The sequence below is a fragment of the Sparus aurata genome, chromosome 9 (genome assembly GCF_900880675.1).
Source record: "Sparus aurata chromosome 9, fSpaAur1.1, whole genome shotgun sequence".
Classification (NCBI taxonomy): domain Eukaryota; kingdom Metazoa; phylum Chordata; class Actinopteri; order Spariformes; family Sparidae; genus Sparus; species Sparus aurata.
The window spans coordinates 34,654,829-34,677,451 of NC_044195.1; the positions used below are offsets into that span (position 1 = coordinate 34,654,829).

The window sequence follows — 22,623 nt, forward strand, 5'->3', positions numbered from 1 at the left end:
CCTGAACCTGTCGTCTGAAACTTTATTTTATGTCTTTATTTTACTCTTATTTTGACCCGAGCGCACCGTCAGAGACACAACTTCATTCTCACAGATTCTTGCAGGACGTAAGAATCTTTGAAAATGAAGTCAAACAGTTCGGATGACATCAGTTAATCTGCATGAACGTTAACGTAGGTGTGTGCAGAGAGGTGCAGGTGTGTGTAGAGAGGTGTAGGTGTGTTCAGAGGTATGTGTAGAGGTGTAGAGGTGTGTGTAGAGGTGTAGAGGTGTGTGTAGAGGTGTAGAGGTGTGTGTAGAGAGGTGCAGGTGTGTGTAGAGAGGTGTAGGTGTGTGTAGAGGTGTGTGTAGAGGTGTAGAGGTGTGTGTAGAGAGGTGCAGGTGTGTGTAGAGAGGTGTAGGTGTGTGAAGAGGTGTAGAGGTGTGTGTAGAGAGGTGCAGGTGTGTGTAGAGAGGTGTAGGTGTGTGTAGAGGTGTGTGTAGAGGTGTAGAGGTGTGTGTAGAGGTGTAGAGGTGTGTGTAGAGAGGTGCAGGTGTGTGTAGAGAGGTGTAGGTGTGTGTAGAGGTGTGTGTAGAGGTGTAGAGGTGTGTGTAGAGAGGTGCAGGTGTGTGTAGAGAGGTGTAGGTGTGTGTAGAGGTGTAGAGGTGTGTGTAGAGAGGTGCAGGTGTGTGTAGAGAGGTGTAGGTGTGTGTTGAGGTGTAGAGGTGTGTGTAGAGAGGTGCAGGTGTGTGTAGAGAGGTGTAGGTGTGTGTAGAGGTGTGTGTAGAGGTGTAGAGGTGTGTGTAGAGAGGTGCAGGTGTGTGTAGAGAGGTGTAGGTGTGTGTAGAGGTGTGAAGGTGTGTGTAGAGAGGTGTAGGTGTGTGTAGAGAGGTGTAGGTGTGTGTAGAGAGGTGTAGGTGTGTGTAGAGAGGTGAAGGTGTGTGTAGAGAGGTGTAGGTGTGTGTAGAGGTGTGAAGGTGTGTGTAGAGAGGTGTAGGTGTGTGTAGAGAGGTGAAGGTGTGTGTAGAGAGGTGTAGGTGTGTGTAGAGGTGTGAAGGTGTGTGTAGAGAGGTGTAGGTGTGTGTAGAGAGGTGTAGGTGTGTGTAGAGAGGTGCAGGTGTGTGTAGAGGTGTGTGTAGAGGTGTATAGGTGTGTGTAGAGAGGTGCAGGTGTGTGTAGAGGTGTGTGTAGAGGTGTGTGTAGAGGTGTAGAGGTGTGTGTAGAGAGGTGCAGGTGTGTGTAGAGAGGTGTAGGTGTGTGTAGAGGTGTGAAGGTGTGTGTAGAGAGGTGTAGGTGTGTGTAGAGAGGTGTAGGTGTGTGTAGAGAGGTGCAGGTGTGTGTAGAGGTGTGTGTAGAGGGTGCAGGTGTGTGTAGAGAGGTGCAGGTGTGTGTAGAGGTGTGTGTAGAGGTGTATAGGTGTGTGTAGCCCAGAGCCAGGTGGCGCAGGTGAACAGGGTTAACTGGGAGCTCTGTTGCCTGCAGTACATGCTGTCACAACACACCATAGACGCCCTCAAAAAGCCCGCCTTCGACGTCTGGCTGTGGGAGGCCAACGAGGTAAGACTGAGAGCTGAACCCGTCTCACCCACGACTCCCCTCTCTCCTCCCCCCCTGTGTGTGTGTGTGTGTGTGTGTGTGTGTGTGTGTGTGTGTGTGTGTGTGTGTGTGTGTGTGTGTGTGTAGTACCACCTGTCTAAGGAGACAGTAGAAGCTCTTAGATTGCCCACATTCGATGCTTGGCAGTGGGAGCCCAACGAGGTGAGACTCTGACCTGATTATTAATCCTCTGATTCATATATGTTAATCTCTGGCTTCTGATCGTCTCCGTCTGGGTCGCAGCTGTTAATTATTACTGATTAATCAACTGACGATGACCTCGCTAATCAGTGATGTGCTATCAGTAATTTCCTCTTTGTTCAATATTATGTCATTAAGTAATAATCAGAAGTCTTTGATTGAAGTAGGAAATCAATAAATGTGTCTCTAAGTATCAGCTGCCTGCACTAAACTGACTGATGGCGGCCATTTTGGCTCAAGGTTACAATAATCATTCACTGATTTTATCGGACTCCTGATGAACAGTTTCAGAACAGATGTGATGCTCCAGAATCACAAATATCATCAGTTTTATTCACAACATTCTTCTGACTACGTTACCCACAATGCAACTCCACGCCATCAGTTTGTGCAAAACAGCTCTGAGACCAACATGAGTTACTGTAGCTCTGTGCTCTTATTTACTCAAGACAGGCAGTAATAGTCAAACACAGATCGTTCTTTTAGCTCGTATCCATCAGTACTCTCATGCTTAGTGCTCAGATGCTGTTAAAGACAAAATGTTTGAAGATGTTTGATAAGTTGGAACAGTAACATAGAGGGAGTCTGTAAAACCAAATGAAGAAGAAGAAGTGGTGTCTCCGTCTCTCAGACTGATCTGTGCTCGTTTGTTCCTCCAGATGTTGAGCTGTCTTGAACACATGTATCACGACCTCGGCCTGGTCAAGGACTTCAACATCAACCCCATCACACTGAAGAGATGGCTGGTGAGAGCTTCACTCCTCTCCATCATTTCATCTGCAGCCTGATGTGACACATTTACAGCAGGGCGAGAAAACGAATGAGAGGAAGGAGGAAGTGTGTTGTTTTGTTCAGGCGTTTTGTCAAATGTCACCTTCATCCTGCACATTTAATCTTTATTCACAACATATTTCCTGAAGCGTGTGATGCAACAGAAACCTTCCTCCTCTCATCTTTCCCCGCTGACGTTCTTCCATATGAACTCACGCCGGCTGTCTTTCTCTCTCTGCAGCTTTGTATTCACGACAACTACAAGAACAACCCCTTCCACAACTTCCGTCACTGTTTCTGTGTCACTCAGATGATGTACAGCATGATCTGCCTGTGCAGCCTGCAGGTAAACACCCCGACACACCTGAGGCTCCAATCAAAGGTCCCAGGCCGACACACGCTCTGCAGGCCTGTGCATTGATCCAGTCATGTTAGCACGACTCTGAAAGGTCAACATGTTGAAATGTTTAAATGTCGTGACATTTAATAGTCAGCTTATAGATCAGAAACACGTCCGACCCGGTTAGAAAACCCAGAGGACCTCCAGGACGCTGACGGGGAGTTTTCATCCAGCGGACGCTTTAATAACATTAAGATTTGTGGATATGAGATTCTGCTGAGAGAGTGATGAGGTCGCCAACATAATGCTGTTATACTGTTCAATCAATCAGTGTTATCAATGAGGGAGGAAGAGAAGTCCTGCTGGTTAATGGACACAGAACCAGAACAGATAGAGAAGAGTTTCTGAGGGTAGAGGAAGAGGAGGAGGAGGAGGAAGAGGAGCAAGTGGAGGAGGAGGAGGAAGAGGAGGAGAGGCCTGTCTGAACAAAAAACAAACGGAATTTCTTCTTCGTCTTGTTTTCTTTTTCTTCTTCTTCCTCTTTTTTTTCTTGTCTTCTTCTTCTTCTTCTTCTCCTTCTTCTTCTTCTTCTTCTTCGTCGTCTTCTTCTTCTTCTCCTTCTTCTTCTTCTTCTTCTTCTCCTTCTTCTTCTTCTTCTTCTTCTTCTTCTTCTTCTTCTCCTTCTTCTTCTTCTTCTACTTCTTCTTCTTCTCTCTCGTTCTTCTTCTCTGGAGGTGTAACAGTCACAGGACGACTGACTGATGATGTTTGATGCTTCATGAACTCACTGATATAATCGTGTGTTTGTGTTTTGCAGGAGAAGTTCACTCAGGTCGACGTTTTGATTCTCATGACGGCTGCTGTGTGTCACGACCTCGATCACCCCGGATTCAACAACACGTACGACATCCCTCCTCGTCCTCTTTGTTCCGTCCTCGTTTCCTTTTCCTTCTCTCCTCTTCCTCCATCCTCTCGCTCCCTTCATCTCCTCCCTCTCCTCCCTGTGCTCCGTCTCTCTGTTGTCTCACTCGCCTCCTCCTCCTTTTTCTTCGTCTCGTCTTTGTCTTGTTGTCTTCGATCGTTCTCATCCCTCTCTCTCTCTCTCAGGTATCAGATCAACGCCAGAACCGAGCTGGCGGTTCGTTACAACGACATCTCTCCTCTGGAGAACCATCACTGTGCCGTGGCCTTCCAGATCTTCTCTCAGCCCGACTGCAACATCTTCTCCAACTTCGACCCCGAGGCCTTCAAACAGATCCGACAGGGAACCATCACGCTGATCCTGGCCACGGACATGGCTCGACACGGCGAGATCCTCGACTCCTTCAAACAGAAAGTGGACAGCTTCGACTACACAGACGAGGAACACGTCACCTGTGTGAGGAAACTGTCCGCTCGTTATTTATGAACAGGAAGTGAACCGAGAGGAGGAGGAAGTGTTCAGATCCTCGCCTGTTTATGGTCCGATGTTCTTCTGTGTTACGTAACAACGACTTCATGTTTCCTTAGTGCAGTGAAGCAAAGTGACATCTGATTGGATTTGAGTGAAGGACGGCCTCCTCATTAACATAAATAAGACTTGGTTAAAATACAAAATAATCAAAAACAAACATAAACAATCCGTAGGAATAAATTATTACATATTATTACATAAATTATAAAGAAATACTTTAATAAATGCATTTAAAAATGAATAAATTCATATTTAAAATATAAAATAAATAAGTCTGTAGAAATAAATAAGAGTGAAAATAAAATGAAAAGATGAAATATATATGTAAATAAATAAATAAATAAATAAATGAATAAATACAATAGAAAACTAAATAGGTGAAATAGTACAAGTTATTGAGACTTTTTTTAATTTATATATTTAGTTTTGGCCCTTGATCCGTCCATACACCCACCGAAAAAGTCACATATTGGATTTTTCGTCCAGCGTAGAAGATTAAATCTGTTCTTAAATCAAATGAGGAGGTACTCGTTCTGTACTCGAGTATTTATACCTCTGTATTCATTTGTAAATGTGTTAAAATGAGCTTCTAAATCATGCTCTTAGCAGCTGCAGGATCTGATCACACCAGGTTTCCACCTCAGTAATCTCTGCAGTGTTGTGTTCACTGTAATGACACTCTGCTCATGTGACCTCTGACCTCTCGCTGACCTCTGACCTCTCTGTGACCTCTGACCTCTCTGTGACCTCTGACCTCTCTGTGACCTCTGACCTCTGCAGCTGAAGATGGTGCTCATCAAGTGCTGCGACATCTCCAACGAGGTGCGACCGATGGAGGTGGCGGAGCCTTGGGTCGACTGCCTGCTGGAGGAGTACTTCATGCAGGTCAGTCCGAAAACACTGAATGTTCACATTTCACTGTTTATTTATGTTGACAGCTCAGATGTAAAGTCCAGACTGTGACTGCATCACACTCAACAGATATGTTTTAATTACATCTATCTGTCATTCAGTTAACTCTGATGAAACAATCTGATCTCAGTTAACACAAACTTCTAACATACATAAACACACTGTGATTTTAGTCATTTATTATTTAAGTATCGTAGATGAAAGTGATGCATTATTTTGTGTTGCTCGTAGATCAATCATCACTTTAATTATCCAGACTTTAACGTCTGGACAAGACACGTATGTCTGGAGACATCGCGTCCTGGAAAGATCATATTTCTTCCCCAACACTGATTATACAAAAACTTTAAACCTACATTTAATTTAAAACAAGGGAGTTACAGAAAAGTCTTCATGAAGGAATAAAAATCTTGGAGCCTCGAGTGGCATCAGCTCCAAGTGTAAGAGCTAGAGGGGGACAGATATGACTGTAACACACTTCCACACTAAGAAACAAAGGTTATGATAATAATAAAACTAATGATAGAAACCAGTATAAACACAGGAAGTGTCGGTCAGTCAGACTGAACGTGTGTTTGTAGTTTCTCTGTTGCAGCAGCTGAGAACATCATGATTAGCTAAAAGAAAACTTCGTCCTCCCGCTGATAGAAATCATTACTGTTGATTGATTGATTGATTGGTTGATTGATTGATTGACTGATGTGTGTGTGGTGCTCAGAGCGACAGGGAGAAGGCTGAAGGACTTCCTGTTGCTCCGTTCATGGACAGAGAAAAGGTCACCAAGCCGACGGCTCAGATCGGCTTCATCAAGTTCGTCCTCATCCCGATGTTTGAGACGGTGATGAAGGTGAGCGAGCAGGACGAGAGGATGGAGGTCACGTTAAAACAACTCGGCTTTGTTCTAAATGTTGTCGAGTTGTGAACTCACATCATCAGATGATTCCAACAACTTTTACACGCTGACAGACGGAGGAAGAGTTCAGTGTTCACGTCTGTTTGATTCTCCTTCTTGTTTTGTGTCAACAGTCGGAGACGAGTTTGTGTTTTAGTGACACTTTAATAAAAAGCATAAAGAAATGTAAAAATAAAATAGAAAATAAAACAAGCTCATGGAAATAAGTAAGACAAAATGCAAAGTTAAGAAAATGAAATAAATACATTTCATAATAATTAATAAATAAAACAATATGTTCATTTATGCCTTTTTTAAGCTTTTAATATTTTTAGTGCCATTTTTTTATTTTGGCAGTTTCCATCTTCCATATGTAAGTGTGAAACCACTACACATATATTATATAATATAATATACTATAGTATCATATAAATAGAACCAAAAATACATACATACATACATTTATTATGGTGACAAGCAAATAATTGTGTATTAATTCATTTAATGATTCATTTATTTAATTAAAGATTTTATTAAATTATATATGTAATTAGTCATGTATTGAGTATACAATTATTTCTGTATTTCAATCTTTTTTTAACATTTATTGAAAGTAATTTTGAGACAAACGCAAGTCAGTAATAAAATAAAGTTATTTTAAGAATAGAAGATGAAAAATTAAATGTGATTATGCCACAATGCAATGTGTTTAATTTTGTAGAAGTTAACATTAGTGTGTGTGTGTGTGTGTGTGTGTGTCAGCTGTTCCCACAGATCGAGGAGGCGATGGTGCAGCCACTCAGAGAGTCGAGAGACCGATACGAGGAGCTCAAACAGATCGATGACGCCATGAACGAGGTTGGAGGATTTCTCTGAGTGTGTGTGGAGGCTTTTAGTTTGTCGACTGTCGCTGATGACACGTGCCTCATGTTCCTCCAGGTGCAGAAGAAGAAGAGTGAGAACTTGACCATTGGAGGGAAGAAGAAGTAAAAGGTTTTGAAAAGGTATGAAGCAGCAGAAAGTTCTGCCCGTCCTCGGCCCAACGGGTCTTATATCAGCTGTGTGTGTGTGTGTGTGTGTGTGTGTGTGTGTGTGTGTGTGTGTGTGTTTCAGCAGCTGTGAGCGTGGAGCACCAGAGTAGTGAAGTGGCGTGAAGTTGTCGGACATGTTGGTCCGTGACGGGCTGAAGAAGAAGAAGAGCGGGACAGGAAGTGGATCTGTGATGTCACAGTGAGTGACGGAGCGGTCCGGGCAGCGTTACAGACTCCTGACGGAGTCGCCGAGCAGACGGACGACCCAAAGCCTTTTTCAGGAGATGTCGACATTTGTACAGCACAGACGACTTCAGTGAACAATATTTAGATACATATCTTCTTGTTTTTTATTTGACATGTGTTGTTTTTTACAGATTGTACAGATTTTTAGTGACTTTTGTTCTTTCATATTAAAAAAATAAAAGATTACTTTAATTATAAAACTCCTGTCTGATTATTACTGCTGGATGAAAGAACTGAAGAACTTCTACTCCACAAATCATACAAATATAAATACTTAATGAACATAATTGTGGCTACTTTAGGCTGTTAACTAAGGATTTAATGACCAGAGTTGTAAAAAGTACCCAGAAGTCAGTGCAGGGATCTTGTTTATTAAAGTCACTTTTATGAATAATACTCAAATAAAAGTCTTAAAGTATCTGATATTAAATGTCCTTCAGTATCAAAAGTACAAGTAAATTATACACATATTTACATGTGTTTATACTCTGACGGACGATTATCTAATTATAATTACTGATAAATTACATTGATTTGTGTTCTACTGTGGCTCTGACGTAATCTGCAAATAACTTGTTGCTAAAACAATCAAAAATAAATGTAGTGGAGTAAAAAGTACAATGTTTGACTCCAAGATGTAGGTGAGTGGAAGTATGAAGTTGCAGAACATGGAAAATACTCAAGTAAAGTACAAGTACCTCAAAATACTTGAATAATTGTAGTTAGTTACATTCCATCACTGCTGGTGGACGTGAGGAGACGTCACAGACACTCGGCTCAGTTTCATGTCATCTGCAACGTTTATTTTTTAATAATCAGACAGAAATTTAAACCAAAAATAAAAAATCATTTACACTGTTCTCTCAAACTCAAACAGAATCAACTCAGGTTCTCTCAAAGCGTCAGACACAAAGGAAATAAAGTCGCAGTGTCGTCAGGTGGACGACTGACTCGCGGCCTCCGACCTCTCTCTCTTTGCCTTCTTGTTGCCGTTGGCCGTCGGCGTCTTCGTCCTCTTCAGCTGCTGCTCCTCCAGCCGCTGCTGCTTCTTCTGCAGGTACGCCGTCACGTTGTCGAAGGTCACCTTGTACAGGTGCTCGAAGCGGCTGCTGGACTTTGAGGAGGCTGCGGTGTGACAGGACAGGAGGACAGCAACTTTAATTATTCATTTAACAGCAGGCGACTCATCGATGGAATGTTACGAGTGTTTCCAAAAGAAACAGAAAGATTTGGAGTTACGTTATAATGTGATACTTGGATAAGGTGACTGATTACAACAGGTAACCCTCTCCAGAGGCTGACGTCATGTGACACTGCAGGTTATTTGTGTCTGGAGGGGACGAGTGGGACGAGGACGAGTGTGGACGAGTGTGTGTGTGTGTGTGTGTGTGTGTGTGTGTGTGTGGTGACTCACCCTCGAGTGTTTCCCCGTGCGGCTTCAAGGCTTCAGTCACTCTGCGGAGTTCAGGACTGTCGGCGTCACACTGATGGAGCAGCAGAGACAAACAAGATGGAGTCAGAGAAGCTCCTCCACCAAACCTCTGTTTAAAAACTGACGATTTAATAATAACCACAGATGTACGGTGTCCTGCAGTGAACCACAGGTCATAATGTCGCCTCGTTGAGCTTTAATTTACAGGTGCAACAATTCGTCCACTCTCATTTGATTTATTTTGAACAAGAAGTTAAAAACGTTCCTCGTAAACACGTGACTGAATATAATCACTGAAACATGAAGCGCTCAGATCTGTCATGTCCTGATTGGACTGAACTTTACTCGCATGTTTCACTTCCTGTCTTTCTGTATATAACAAGGTAAATAATACATCTGTGAATCATATCTTCTCTTGTATCAGTGTCAGTGTGTAAACGTGTCCGTTCTACCTCCCAGGAGTCTCCTCTGTGTGAGTAGATCTGTAGCGGTGAATCTCTGGAGTCCATCAGCGCCCACAGCCGACCCTCGGGGTCAAAGGTCACGTCCAGGGGGCAGTGGGGCAGGAGGAGGCGGCTGTGTGGCACCAGCTTCTCCTCAGCTTTCTGGTCCAGAGTGAAGAAGTGAAGCGTGGACACTCTGAGGACACAGGAGACATGAAGTGATGCTTCCTCGTTTTTATTCTCTCATGATCACCTGGTTGATACGTTTATAAAAAGTCCCGCCCTCGCACCCGATGTGCTCTTATTGGCTGGAGGCTTCACACCCACCGATCAAAGGCTGTCGACCAGAAACATCCTGAACACAGCAAATGTATTAAATACATGCCGAGGTCAGAGTGTCACCTACCTGTGCAGCAGACTGTAAATCATACAGCCTGCTGACCTCCACAGAGATCTTGTGCCTCCACACGTCCAAAAATACCTTTAACATTCACAGTAAAAATAGTTGAAAGCCAGCAGAGGAGTTTCTGTCATGTGGAGGTTAAAAACAGCTTCCTGTCCACAGCAGGAGAGCTGACTAAACACTCTGAAGGAGGTCGACACGTCACTGAAGGAGGTCTGATGTGAGAAAGTTTCCCTGTTAAATGTCCTTATTAGATTCATCATTCATTTATTTACTTTTCATTCAAAAACATTATTAAAGTTCAGTCACAGTTTGTTTTGCTGTGTTGTCACTTCTTGCTGATATGATGAGTGACGTGCAGCAGCGATGATTTTAATTAATTTCCGTTCCTTCCTCTGAACAGGAAGTTTAAAACTTTAAACTTTGCCCTTGACTTGTTTTTTTAATTGTTTAAATAGGATCAATTGCATCCTGGTGTTTGCTGAAATACTGACTTTTTTGATTTTGTGTGACGCTTCATTAAATCAGGACAGAAACAGACCTCTGTGTGTGTCAGTTCTACAGTTTGTCCACCAGATGGCGGCACTGTTCTCACCTCTCACACTGCACAGCGACATAACGAGCGTCAGGAGAGCTGCTGATCCTGCACACAGAGGGCTTCTGGGAAATAAAACACACACACAGAGTCGTCTCAGGGGTCTTACATGTCAGTGAACAGGTGAGTCTTCACACGCTGCAGGTACCTTCTGTTCGTCGGCCTCAGTACTCGGCGTCTCTTCGGGCTCTGTGAGGTCGCAGCTCTGCAGCTTTCGGCCTGACTCGAACTCCCAAAGCTTCAACGTCCCGTCCTGACAAACACAATCACATCACTCAGGACTCGACTCTCAGTCAGATCTGATCTGATAAAACACTGTGAAAATCTCACTTTACTGTATTAAAACAAAAACTTTTGTCCAAGTAAGTTTTTCTGGTTTGAGGTTAAAACAGCGTTTCACTTTAAACTGTTTATGTGGCAAAAAATCAGAAGCTTTCTGCGGTTGGAACAGGAAAACCTGCAGATCTGTCCTGAAGTCTGGTGATTCTTCCTTGTTTCTTTTGAATCACATTTAGAGACAAAGCAGAAGAAATCTAGATGCTGAACTTTAGAAGCACAACAGTTGCAACTTAAAGAGTCACATCTCCTGTTAGTGTGACTAAACAGACACGTACCCCTGATCCTGACAGCAGCCAGTGTGGATGACCTGGAGGAACCAGCAGAGCGCTGACAAACCTGAGGACACAAACAGGAAGAGTCCTGACTACATCAAACGTTACACATACAGGATATATGAAGGTATTTAAGGCCGGCTCAGTCACTCACTGTGTGTGTCCCAGGCAGAAGGACTGGATGTTGTACGGAGACCTGAGGTGACTCACTCTGATCTTCTCATCGCGGTCGGCGGTGATGATGAACCTGTCGTCCGGCGACATGGTCTGAACGACAGGAGGACATGCAGATCACTCAGACTCATGTTCTGAGACAATGGTTCATTAATAAGTGTGTAGATTTATGTTCATTAGATGAAACCACGAGTACAGCAGCACTCTGATCCAGGGCAGAAAAAATAATCCAAAGAAATAAAGGTGTGAAACGTGTGATTGGACCGGCAGGGACACATTTTCAATCACACGTTTGGGCTGTTTGTTGCTTTTTATCCGAGCTGACAGGAGAGATGAGAACACATACTGACACATGTTGTCATCGACAGTGTTGTTGTTGTTTCTCACCACAGCTAGCAGCATCGACAGGTGTCCCATCTTCAGCTCGCCCTCCTTCTGCGGCTCCACCACCGAGAACGAGTAAACGTCTCCGGATTTGTCGGCGGCCAGCAGCTGGTCCTCGGCCTGACTGAACCTGAGGGAGGTGCACCTCCTCACCACGAACCTGTACGACACACACATTACTCACACACCTGTCAGATGTGTTACCTGTACGGTGAAGCTGTGACCGGAGGACAGACCTGGTGCTGATGCAGCGCCATGACGGCTCACAGTGAAGCAGAAACAGCCGTTTGTTGTCGTCAGTCAGCGCCAGCAGCTTTCCAGATGGGGACACGGTGAAGGCGAGAACTTTGTCACTTCCTGTTTCCTCTGAGCCGCCATCACTGACGACAGCGGAGACAAAACACAGCTGTTAAAATATTCATATTTCCATCTTTTTAGAACTGCTCTCATTTGAATCTCACATGCCACCTTTTTCTTTTGTTTAACAGTGACAAATGTTTTCATATATTTAGAAGCCACAACAATAAATGTTTTAGTTGTGACTTTAAAGATCAGTATTGGTCTCACGTTGTAAACATACAGACTTCAGCACTGACAGGTGTCATGTTTCTGTTCTCACCTGTTGTTTTCATCCTTCGGGTTCTTCGGCCTCTTCTCAGCAGCGCTGCAGTCGAACACAAACGGTTCTCTGCAAGAAAGTAAAGAAGAGCTCGTTATTGTTCCAGTTTCTTAACGGCTTTAAACGTTAGTTCAGTTCAGTTGACCTGAGACTCTGACTATAACTACGATCTGATGGCATCATGGGCAGTTTTCCAGGTAAAATTGTTTCAGGTGGTTTGACATAATTTTTTCTACTGTTGAAGCAGTTTTCATTTACAAAAAATTCAGGCTATGTTCCGATAGATCGGGCCCTCATTTGGCAAAGTATTGAAAACTCCTAATCATTACTATCCAGTCAGAGTGCTGTGATTAAATACTTAAACGAAAAGCAAATGTCTTGTTTTGTCCACAACTTAAAGATATTCAGTTTACTGTCACAGATGAGGAAAGAAACCAGAAAATCTTCACATTTAACAAACTGACAGAAGGGAATAATTACTTGTTTATTATATTTACTACTCACAGATGATCAAAATAGTTGGAGAGTAATTTGATAGTTGACAATCAATCAAACTTTGTTTATATGGCAGCTTTCAAACGAATCACAATGCAATTCAAAGTGTTTTACAAGTGATTAAAATAAAACATGATGTAAAAACAGGTTCAGGGAATTATACACAGCAAATATGATTTTATGAGAGTTTATAAAATATATGATAATACGAGCAACTAATAGATTAACCAATTAATTGTTGCAGCTCCAGTTTTAAGTGAGCAACATGAAGATACTTAAGTAAAGTCAGTACTTAGTAAATGTACTTAGTTACTTCTACCTGTCACATGTCTGAACATCTTGTCTCATGAATCCAAACGTTTATTTTCTCGTCACAGACATAAACTTTAAACCATCTGACACATGTCTCCATGTTCTCTCACTCCTTCCACATCTGTGTAGCTGGCTAACACTGCTAGTAGCACTGATGCTAACCCGCCCGATCGCTACAAACAAACAAACAAACAGACTCATTAAATAAATGATAAAAGTTTGAATTCAGTCAGACCTGCTCTGTTTGCTGTGGACCGTTACGAGCTTGGTGTCGCAGGTGAAGATGAACCAGTCTCCACAGAAGCCGACGGCAGCCATGACTGTTTTGGTGTCATGCGACGGCGGCGCACACACACGCGGAGGAGCTGAGTTCTGTCGCGCTCATGTGACGTCACCGCCACCACAAGTACACGCCCCCCTCGAGAAAGTACAGAATGTACACAAGCTCTGCAGGCTGGTGACAGAAGAGGGTTTCTGCTGTACAATACTCACTTTTAACCCACTAAACAGCGACGTAACGATACAGTACTAAACCAGAGTAAGTAACGTCACCACAGCTGCCATTAAAGACGATTTAATCAATTAAATTAATCAATTTTAGCTCCAAAAGTTGCTAGTTGAGCTCATTCATAGTCGATATAACAACGCAGTGGTGTTTAATATTAGAGATATGTGGTGATATTAATGTGCAGCAGCAGATAAAGTGATTAGTGAAGACAGTGTGTGTGTCTGTGAGGGAGGGGGCGTCACTGACATGTTCATGTGTTACATAAAAGGTGAGGAGCTCGGACTGAGTCAGGACCATGCTGCTGCTGTGAGCTGTGAGCCGAGCACCACACCACGAACAAGAAGAAGGAGAAGCAGCATATTTAAGCCTTATTTATCAAAAGGTAACTATATTAATTTATTCCTAACATTCACCTGCACAACAGGCTGTTTGTGTGTCTGTGGTTGGAGAGTCTGTCGTGCTATAAAATCATGCACGATGCTAACACACCTGGATAAATGTTAATATGTTCATGTACAGCTCGTTGTTGTTGTGTTGTTGTTGTGTTGTTGGCTCATCGTCGTGTGTCTGTTGTTGATGCACAGCTCAGGCACTCTGTACAGAAAGATGGCGGCTTCCCTGCTGAGGATAGGACGACTGGGCTGTCTCAAGGTAAAACAATTTAAAGCGTTTAATATTATAAATGTTTGATTGAATCATCGTGTCATTGTTGTGAATCTTCAGTCAGTCTCATTGAATTCCTCTGCAGCAGCTCGTCTGTGCTGCCTCCCCTCTTCTCTAACCTCATGGCTGCAGACTAGTCAACCAGAATAATGTTATTAAATCAATGGAGCCAGCAGTGATCTCAGCCTCATTGTCAGCTCTTTTTTTTTAAATTGTCTGTTTTCTAAATGGAGTTTTGAATTGGTAAGGCACAAACTTGAGCCCCTTTGCACGCCTCAGTGCTGCAGGCTTCAGCCACACTCACAGGCCCGCCTTTGACTTTCTGAGCACACGGACTGTTGACATGTTCATTTTAACATGAAGCTAGCTGCTATGAAGGTGGACATGTTTGTACAAGGTTACTGAGGGTTCACCAGCACAGAGGCACTGGTTCAACTGGAACATGTATTTAAATGTTGCTGCAGACTGGATTCAAGTTCATTTTTAAGATTTTGACAAACTCATCTTGTGCTGTGAAGAAGAATTGTTCAAAGTCTCAAAGGAAGATCTTAACAGTTCAAACGATACAAAATTCAGTGTAAATCTTGGGAAATGTGCACAAGACGTCCAGATCTGTTAACATTTTAGCTGCAAAAACAGATTTTTCACTTTGTGTATGAAAGGCTGCAACTTAGGATCATTTCCATTATCCAGGAGACTGGATAGGACACTGATCAGTTTGGTCGATAAAATGTCCAACAAACAAACTGAAAAGTGCTCATCCACGTTTCCAAGGGCGTAAACTGACATCTGCTGGACAAAAGAAGCAGTTTGAAGTCTGAAACCCAAAGACTCTTCAGTTACTGACGGCGAAGAAAAGGCAGCAAATCGTCACGTTTAAAAAGCTGGAACCAGCAAATATTTGACATTTTTGCTTTAATAGTGACTCAAATGTTTCTCTTGCAGCTCTAGTTGAAACATTTGCATCCTAATTAGGAGCTGGAACGATCTGATGTGATTCTGTGTGGATGTTTTACCAATTTTAAAACCACTTTGGGGGACATGAAAGGCGGTGAAAGAAATGTTAAGATCCATGAAACCTCAGCAGGACACTATGGTGTCAGGATGGCAGTTCTGCACAGCGGAGTGTCTGTTCTAGTCTAACATTTGAATCTGGCATTTAAAATATTCAAAAACATGAACAGAGCCTGGTTGATCGTGAACGTGCACTCTTGTTGTTCCTGATGTGTTCTATGTAACATTTAACTACTCGGGTGCGCCTGTATCAACAGATCCTGGAAGTCTGATATGATATTGATGTCGTGACAGTCGCACAGTCCAAATGTGGAGGCAGTTTTCTAAAAGGTGGAAGAATGTTAATGAATTGTGACGTGTGTCGTCTGTCTGGATTTCACCTGGTGGCCTCGTCATGATGTCAGCAGCAGATTAATGATGTTTGTGTTGTCTGGGACAGAATCACGTGTTCACTGCTGAGGTTTACCTGCTCCTGACCTGTGGTCAGTCTGAGACCAGCTGATTGGTCCTGTAGTACCACCAAGACACCACCAGAGGTCGTCATATCTTAAACTTACTAATTTCAGGGACTGATGTCTTCAGTTTGCATCCGCTGTCGGATCGCAACGATTCATCGATTAGTTGGCAACGATTGAATTAATCGCAGATGAATCAGTTTGAGTTATAAGTTAATATTTTCTGACATTTTAGAGACCAAACAACTCATCGATTTAATAGAGGAAAAAATCAAAAGACTAATAAACATGAGATCAGTCATTAACTGCAGCCTCATTGATCTGTAAAGTTCAGATTTGTCATCATGTCAGATCTCGTGGAGGCTTCACACAATCTCACATGTGGGGAAATCTTCAGTCGGTTATTCTGTTAAATTCTTCTAAATTTTTCTCATTTCCACCTCTTTTTTGATGTTTAATGACTAAAACGATTAATCGATGATCGTAAATTGCAGCTTTTCTAAGGGAAATATCTGTTTTTGCAGCTAAATTAGAAAAAGATTCTGGACGTCTTGTGCACATTACCCACGATTAAAACTGAATCGTCCATCTTGTTTCAGATCTCCCCTCCAGACTTTGAACAATGTCTTCACTGCACACGATGAGTTTGTTTAAAAAGCTTCTGAAGACGTCACTTTGGACAGTGAATCAAAGAAACTGAATAGATTAATCATGAAATGAGAATAATCTATAATGAATAATTGTAGTTGCAGCCTTATAATAATGAATGAACGGCATTAATCTGCAGCTGTAGCTCAGCTGAGCCTTTTTGTTCTGACACAGTCAGAAGGTGGAAGTCAACGTTAAGCAGCAGTTCAGTAATAATCTGTTTTTGATTTGTATTGATCAACAGCTGTGTGAGTCCTGCAGGCTGAACTCAGGCCTTCTGATGATGCTCAGTTGCAGCTCCTTTTTATTTAAGGTATAATCTTAAAATATGTGTAACTACATGTAATCTGTGTGTGTGTGTGTGTTCAGTGTTTGCAGGCTGAGAGCTGGACTGCTCTGAGGAGAGCACCTGCAGCTGCAGCCTTCAGCTCAAAATCAGGAGGATCCAAGAAGTCGAAAAAGGGCTCAGGTAGGATTCAGAGTCTCCGGGTGTTTATCAGCTCCTGAATGAAGCTCGCGCTGCTGAACTGTGGTACAAACGTCACTGATATCAGCCAGAAACATGTCAGGCTTCAGTGCAGGCAACATTTGAGGTTATTTTCTTACTTAAACACAATATTCTTAAAATAAGACGAGCAGACATCTGTGCATCACTTTTTACCATCTACAACGCTGCACACAACACTGTCCGACACAAACAGTCTGCAGTTGTAGTTGTGTTCAATTTATTTTTATTTCACTTAACGTCTGCTGTTGTATAACAGTGTCCATGAAGGTCAAACATTCATAAATCAGTTTTAAAGTACAAGTGGATGATTAATTTGACTTCAGATCTGCCTCACAGCCATCAGAGGTTTATCGTGACGCTGGCGGAGGATTTCTTCTTCTGTCCTCTGAATGTGTGATTGTACTTGCAGCAGTCGGGAGCCTGAATATACTCGACTTCAGTTGTAAATATTGAGCAGAAGTCGTGTAAAAGAAAACAGAACTCTGCGTGTTCCAGCTGCCTTTCAGCTTTTCCTCTTTGACCTTGTGTAGTTTGGCGCCCTGCTGGACAAAATGTGACAAGAAGTGCAGTAAAGGTCAGGAGAGAGTCCAGCCCACATGCTCCATGTCATGGTACAAACATGTAACATGCAGCTGCTGCAGGCTGAGAGCGAGCGGCCGTGTTAATAAAAAGCCTGTCTAACAGTTCGCTGTCAGAACCTGCTGCGTGTGCAGGATCTGGAGTGTTTGCTGACACTGGTGTTAGATAACCTTCTTTAATCAGTGATGTTTGCTCCACAGTTCATCACATTCACTTTTGAATTTCCTCCCACAGGTTTTGAAGACTTTTTCACCCCATCAGCTGAAGTTTTAGCTCCTTTTTGGTCATAAAATATTCCTTTTTATCTCAGTAGAAAGCTGCTACGGTCAAGGTTAAAACTATTCTGTTAAGTGTTCTATGATACTTTTGCTCTTCCTGTTTTGGCTCCCAGGCTTGTTATGGTTTTTCTTTTTTGCGTTTCTTTTTGTATAAACCGCTACATGTACCAGATACCACCTTCCAGGATTTTCTGTGTATAATGATGACATTTTATGGGGACATTGTGGACATTGTTTTTTAAAAGGAAAATAATGCATCTTGTCTGCTTGCACTCCTCCGTCCTAGACTCGACTCAAACGTACTTCGATATAGAGAAACTTGTCCAGCACAAGACAGTTGACCCTGCCAAGAACGTGTCTGCAGCAGCAGCTGCAGCAGCAGCAGAGGCTGCAGTTAAACCAGTGGCAGAGCCTGCGCCCTCTGCCGCCGCACCTGAGGCTGTGGCAGAGGCTGCTGCTCCAGCAGCTGAAGCCACACCTGTAGCTGAGGCCCCCCCAGCTGTCGAGGCAGTCGCTGAAGCCGCACCTGTGGTCGAAGCCGTCGCCGAAGCCGCACCTGTGGTCGAAGCAGTCGCCGAAGCCGCACCTGTGGTCGAAGCAGTCGCCGAAGCCGCACCTGCGGTAGAAGCTGTTGCAGAAGCCGCACCTGCGGTAGAAGCTGTTGTAGAAGCCGTTGCAGAAGCCGCACCTGCGGTAGAAGCCGTTGCAGAAGCCGCACCTGCAGCCGAAGCCGTCGCCGAAGCCGCACCTGCGGTAGAAGCTGTTGCCGAAGCCGCACCTGCAGCCGAAGCCGCGCCTGTGGTAGAAGCCGAAGCCATGCCTGTGGTAGAAGCTGTGGCTGAAGCCGTAGTCGAAGCCGTCGCTGAAGCTGCACCCGTGGTCGAAGCTGTGGCTGAGGCGGTTGTCGAAGCTGCACCCCTGGTTGAGGCTGTAGCTGAAGTAGTTGCCGACGCTGGACCCGTGGCTGAAGTTGTTGCTGAAGCTGCGGCAACAATAGCCGAAGCTGCAGCAGAAGCCGCTGCCCCAGCTGCTGAAGCTCCAGTTGAAGCAGCACCAGCCACTGAAGAGGCTGCAGCAGAACCTCCCGTTGAAGCAGCTGCTGAAGCTGAACCAGTTGTAGAAGCTGCTGCAGAGCCTGCGGCTGAAGCTGCTCCTGTAGAAGCGGCCGCCGAGGCTGCAGCTGAAGTTTCTGCCCCTGTGGAGAGCGCCGAGGAGCTGGTGGACGTCGCTCCGGTCGTAGCTGAAGCTGCAGCAGAGGAGCCGCTGCCGGACGCCCCAGCTGAACCAGTCGAACCGTCTGAGGGTACACACCACAACCCCCCTCCCCCACAATCCTTCTCTTTTCCTCTGTGGACCCTGCAGTCTACCAGCAGTCATTTTCATCACCATTTCTATGAATTTAGAATATAAACGTTTGTGATGAGTGTAAAGGATAAACTGTAACGATACCTGACATCACAAACACACCTTTCTTTTGTTCTAGCTTTGCACAGCTTCTTCCTAATAGTCTAATCATGTTATTTGAAGCATTTTAGCCCAGAATCCTTCCCAGAATCCTCCCTGTTCTCATGTGGTTCAGACATTTTGAAGTTCAGCTCATTGTCTTGTGTCGTCGAGGTTGTTCACACCTGTGTCGACATCCGTCCTGAGTGATCCGATCATAGCTGCACAACTCTGAGTCGGTCAGTTCACACCTGGCATTCACGTCCGCTCTATTTTTTTACACAAAGAAAGACCTTAATGTGGAACATTTGCCGAATTAAAAAGAAGGCACAAATAATGAAGAATTGATTAGAGACAGCGTTTCACAAAATGTATAAAGTTGATCCCGAATCAACAACTCACAAAATTGCGAAGACTTTAAAGGGCGTCTGGGGATTTTCTCCAAGACGTAGCATATGCTGGTTACTGTTTGCTTTAATGGTCACATTTCGACGTGTTTACCTCAACAAAATGTTGAAACAGCTGCTGAATGTTGGCACAGAAGCAGACAGGCTGGTTCAGCACTGCTTCCACAAACAGACCCATTTTACATGGAAAGAAACAACTTTACGTTTTGCATTTAATGCCGAATTTACAAGAAGCCACCAGAGATTTAGAGGCTGTTGTAGACGGCGTTTCACACAGGTCAGAAAGTTTCTTCTCAAACAACAACTCTTAGAATTATGTGATTTGTTAATGGAGTTTGGTGATATTGTGTTTGGATCAGCTGGTAACATCTGTAGGTTAAGAGAGACACACTGAACATGGTCTTAAAGATCGGATCTCAAATCTCGGTCTGTACTTGAAGCTCACCGCTGTGATCGGATCACTCAGGACGGATTTCGGGTCTGAACCGCCTCTTTGTGCTGCTTCAGCCATCTTCCATTGACTGCATGTTTTAACTGCATCGCATTTTGCACTTATTACTAACATCTGCCTGCTAAGTGCGCTCATGTCTTTAGTTTGCATCAGTCTGTTTTCTGTTCTTCACACCTTCCACTCATGCTTCGTTTCTGTTTTTAGTCACAGATGTTTTCTTTGGTTTTTAAGCTCCGCGCTCGTCGTCCCTCTGATGCTTCAACATGATAGAAAATAATTCTCGGCACCGTTTCTCGGTGTCGTGTTGTGGTTTTATGGACCTGTTCTGTTTTGATTTTTGTTCTGGTGATTTGTCACACACTAAAGATAATGTTAAAAGTTTCCACTGATGAAGGAGAATGTATGCCATCTTTTATTTTTTACCTCAAACTTCTCTCCTCCTCCTTCCTCAAACCTCTCACACTCATCAGGGAGTCGCATGGTAAAAGTAATCAATCCCTCCACGTCTGATCCGACTGTTTTTGGTGTATTCTGTTAATGGATAATGTGTAACTGTGAACTTTCCCGGTGAGATTGCACCCTGGTTGCTGTGTGTGGGCTCAGAGTTGAGGATTTAAATGGATTCTTCACTGTTGAATACTTTTGTTTTACCTCCCAGCAGTTCTGTAAACGTGTAGCCTAGCATGACGTATCACAGCAACCTTTTTAACCTGTTAACTGACCTTTCACACGTTCTTTCCTGTCTGAGCCCAGTAGCCGGCTGCTCTGTCCACCACTCCCTGGTGCTGTTCTGTGCATGAGGGTTATGGTTAAGACTTGGTTCTGTTCTAGCCGAATGGACAGACGATTTCCAAAAGCATGGTCCTGGTTTATGAGCATGTTTCTGTGGAGAGAAGTTGACTAATGTGTTATTTTGTCCCTGTGACTCTCAGCTGCACTGGACCCGATTCAGAAGCTCTTCCTGGACTCCATACGAGAATACTCCACAAAAAGCCAGTAAGTCATCGTCGTTGGCTTAGCTGTGTTTTGCACGTGTGGCTAATCTGGAAGTTTAAAGTGTAGCAGCTATAATGTAAGATGGAAATGACCATTTTAAAGGTACAGTTCACCCCAGACAGCTGCTAAATGTTGGTGGGTAAGACGTATATAAAAACCAGCACTTTTAACAAAGAGAGAAACAACTTAATGTTTTGCATTGAATGCTGAATTTGCAAGAAGGCTTCAAAAATGTTAAGATTTTTTTCAGAGAAAACATTTCACAAAGTTTATAAACTTTAAAGCCAACAACTCTTAAAATTGTGTGATTTTTGAAGGGAATCTGGTGACTTTCTTTAGGGATGACAAAGAAGTAGCCTATATTAGTTATACTTTACTGTAATTGACATGTTTAGAGTCAATAAAATGTCGTCTGCAGGTCACTTAAACTTCAGCTGCAACAAACCAACACTTACCTCCACATTTATATTTACCTGTTGGTTGAACTGGAGCATCAGGACCACAAAGCCACTGAAGCTTTCATCATAAAATAATGTACGGCAGCCAATCAGAGGCAGAGTAGAGTCTTTGTAAGGAAAGCAGGTCGATCCATATCAACGCTGGGCTCTCTTAAATTGGATTAAATGGGGGTGAAAATGAAACGTTGCTCTGCTGACGGTCTTTGTTTGTCCTCCTGCAGGGACGCTGGCGGTCTCGTGGATGCAGGTACAGAGTATGAGAAGGATTTAGCAGAGGAGATCACAAAGCTCCAGAGACTGTACGGTGGAGGAGACCTCACAGCTTTCCCAGAGATTAAATTCACAGGTGAGTCCAGTTCATCCAAGATCACATCGTGTAGCTTCTCTGTGAGCAGCAGGAGCTCGTTATACTGAAGGGTTTAATACTCAAGTTAACCAAACAAACAACAATGAATATTTATTGATCAGTGTTGAAGAAACGGTTGAGCTAAAAATAAAGATTCATTCAGAACTCTTCTCTTCTGAGAGCAGTAAACATCATTAACTCTCTAACTTTGTGTTTTTTAGAGCCCAAGTTTGAAGAAGTCTCCCAGAAGTGAACCTCGACACTTTGCAACTGAACTTTTCTACTGTCGCCTTCTCTCCTGTACATCTGTGCTGCTCCATCGTGTTACTAACCGTCTGTTCGTGTCAAACATCCCGCCTCCAGCGTAGCGTGTGAGAATAGAGCCAGTTTCAATAGATAGATCTTTTTTTTGGGAATGTCGGCTAAAGCAGTAGATGTACATGTCCGGCAGACAAAGTGAACTTTGAGCTGTGAAACGAGCTTCGTGCAGACGGATCTGTGGCTGCTGAGCTGAATGTAGAAGGAAAAAAACAATAAATTCCACTTCATATCTGTGGTGTGAACGCGTCTTTGTGCTGCACGACAACATCACAGATAAACTTCATGTTCTGATGAACATCACGCTCTCTGAGCTGTGAGCGCTTCATTTCCACAAATCCAAATGTTGATGGATGTGTTCAGAGTTAAAGGTGAGCAGAAGTCATGTGTGATTAAAAGTAAAGTGTTGAAATATAACTTTGGTAACAGTAAAAGTCGCCAAGAAGGAAAGAAAGAATGGAGGGAGGGAGGAAGGAGATGAAAATAAAATGATTAAAAAATCATTTCAGATTTTTTTTTTTCCCTCATAATTTGGATTTGAAGCCCAGAATTCTGAGAATATATAATTTCTGTCATATTTTATGTCAATATTTTTATGCAAATCTTTATTTTTCTTCATTTGGTTTAATATAATAACCTTTATTTTATTTCAGTAGCTTCT

General features: G+C 43.3%; 3 protein-coding genes across 7 annotated transcripts in view; 2 read left to right on the forward strand and 1 right to left on the reverse strand.

Moving 5' to 3' along the window:
• pde9aa (phosphodiesterase 9aa) overlaps window positions 1-7,622 on the forward strand; it is a 40,185-nt gene extending 32,563 nt beyond the window's left edge. For 2 of the 4 annotated variants that reach the window (XM_030428155.1, XM_030428158.1), the window contains 10 exons: window positions 1,664-1,738; window positions 2,437-2,523; window positions 2,790-2,894; window positions 3,706-3,788; window positions 3,996-4,266; window positions 5,122-5,226; window positions 5,972-6,100; window positions 6,908-7,003; window positions 7,085-7,149; window positions 7,262-7,622. In XM_030428155.1, coding sequence (XP_030284015.1) covers window positions 1,664-1,738; window positions 2,437-2,523; window positions 2,790-2,894; window positions 3,706-3,788; window positions 3,996-4,266; window positions 5,122-5,226; window positions 5,972-6,100; window positions 6,908-7,003; window positions 7,085-7,135 — 1,002 coding nt within the window. In that variant the 3' untranslated portion in view covers window positions 7,136-7,149; window positions 7,262-7,622. Of the gene's footprint in view, window positions 1-1,462; window positions 1,538-1,663; window positions 1,739-2,436; window positions 2,524-2,789; window positions 2,895-3,705; window positions 3,789-3,995; window positions 4,267-5,121; window positions 5,227-5,971; window positions 6,101-6,907; window positions 7,004-7,084; window positions 7,150-7,258 lie in introns of all 4 variants that reach the window. The other 2 variants (XM_030428157.1, XM_030428156.1) reach the window with 2 other exon arrangements.
• A 452-nt stretch (window positions 7,623-8,074) lies between these two features.
• Window positions 8,075-13,270, reverse strand: LOC115587973 (tRNA (guanine-N(7)-)-methyltransferase non-catalytic subunit wdr4-like). The gene is made up of 11 exons (XM_030428161.1): window positions 13,126-13,270; window positions 12,084-12,152; window positions 11,701-11,844; window positions 11,468-11,624; window positions 11,061-11,173; window positions 10,910-10,970; window positions 10,444-10,548; window positions 10,296-10,360; window positions 9,307-9,493; window positions 8,837-8,906; window positions 8,075-8,547 (listed from the first exon to the last, which is right to left on the reverse strand). The coding sequence occupies exons 1-11, from the start codon at window positions 13,206-13,208 to the stop codon at window positions 8,357-8,359; spliced, it is 1,245 nt and encodes a 414-aa protein (XP_030284021.1). The 5' UTR covers window positions 13,209-13,270; the 3' UTR covers window positions 8,075-8,356.
• A 26-nt stretch (window positions 13,271-13,296) lies between these two features.
• Window positions 13,297-22,196, forward strand: LOC115587972 (coiled-coil domain-containing protein 8 homolog). Of its 2 annotated transcripts, XM_030428160.1 has the most exons (9): window positions 13,298-13,428; window positions 13,667-13,780; window positions 13,983-14,049; window positions 16,548-16,647; window positions 17,830-18,241; window positions 18,326-18,846; window positions 20,777-20,840; window positions 21,520-21,644; window positions 21,866-22,196. In XM_030428160.1, the coding sequence occupies exons 3-9, from the start codon at window positions 14,005-14,007 to the stop codon at window positions 21,895-21,897; spliced, it is 1,299 nt and encodes a 432-aa protein (XP_030284020.1). In that variant the 5' UTR covers window positions 13,298-13,428; window positions 13,667-13,780; window positions 13,983-14,004; the 3' UTR covers window positions 21,898-22,196. The 2 variants fall into 2 exon arrangements, with proteins under 2 accessions (XP_030284019.1, XP_030284020.1); XM_030428159.1 differs by having other exon boundaries at window positions 13,297-13,428; window positions 17,830-18,846.
• The last annotated feature ends 427 nt before the right edge of the window (window positions 22,197-22,623 follow it).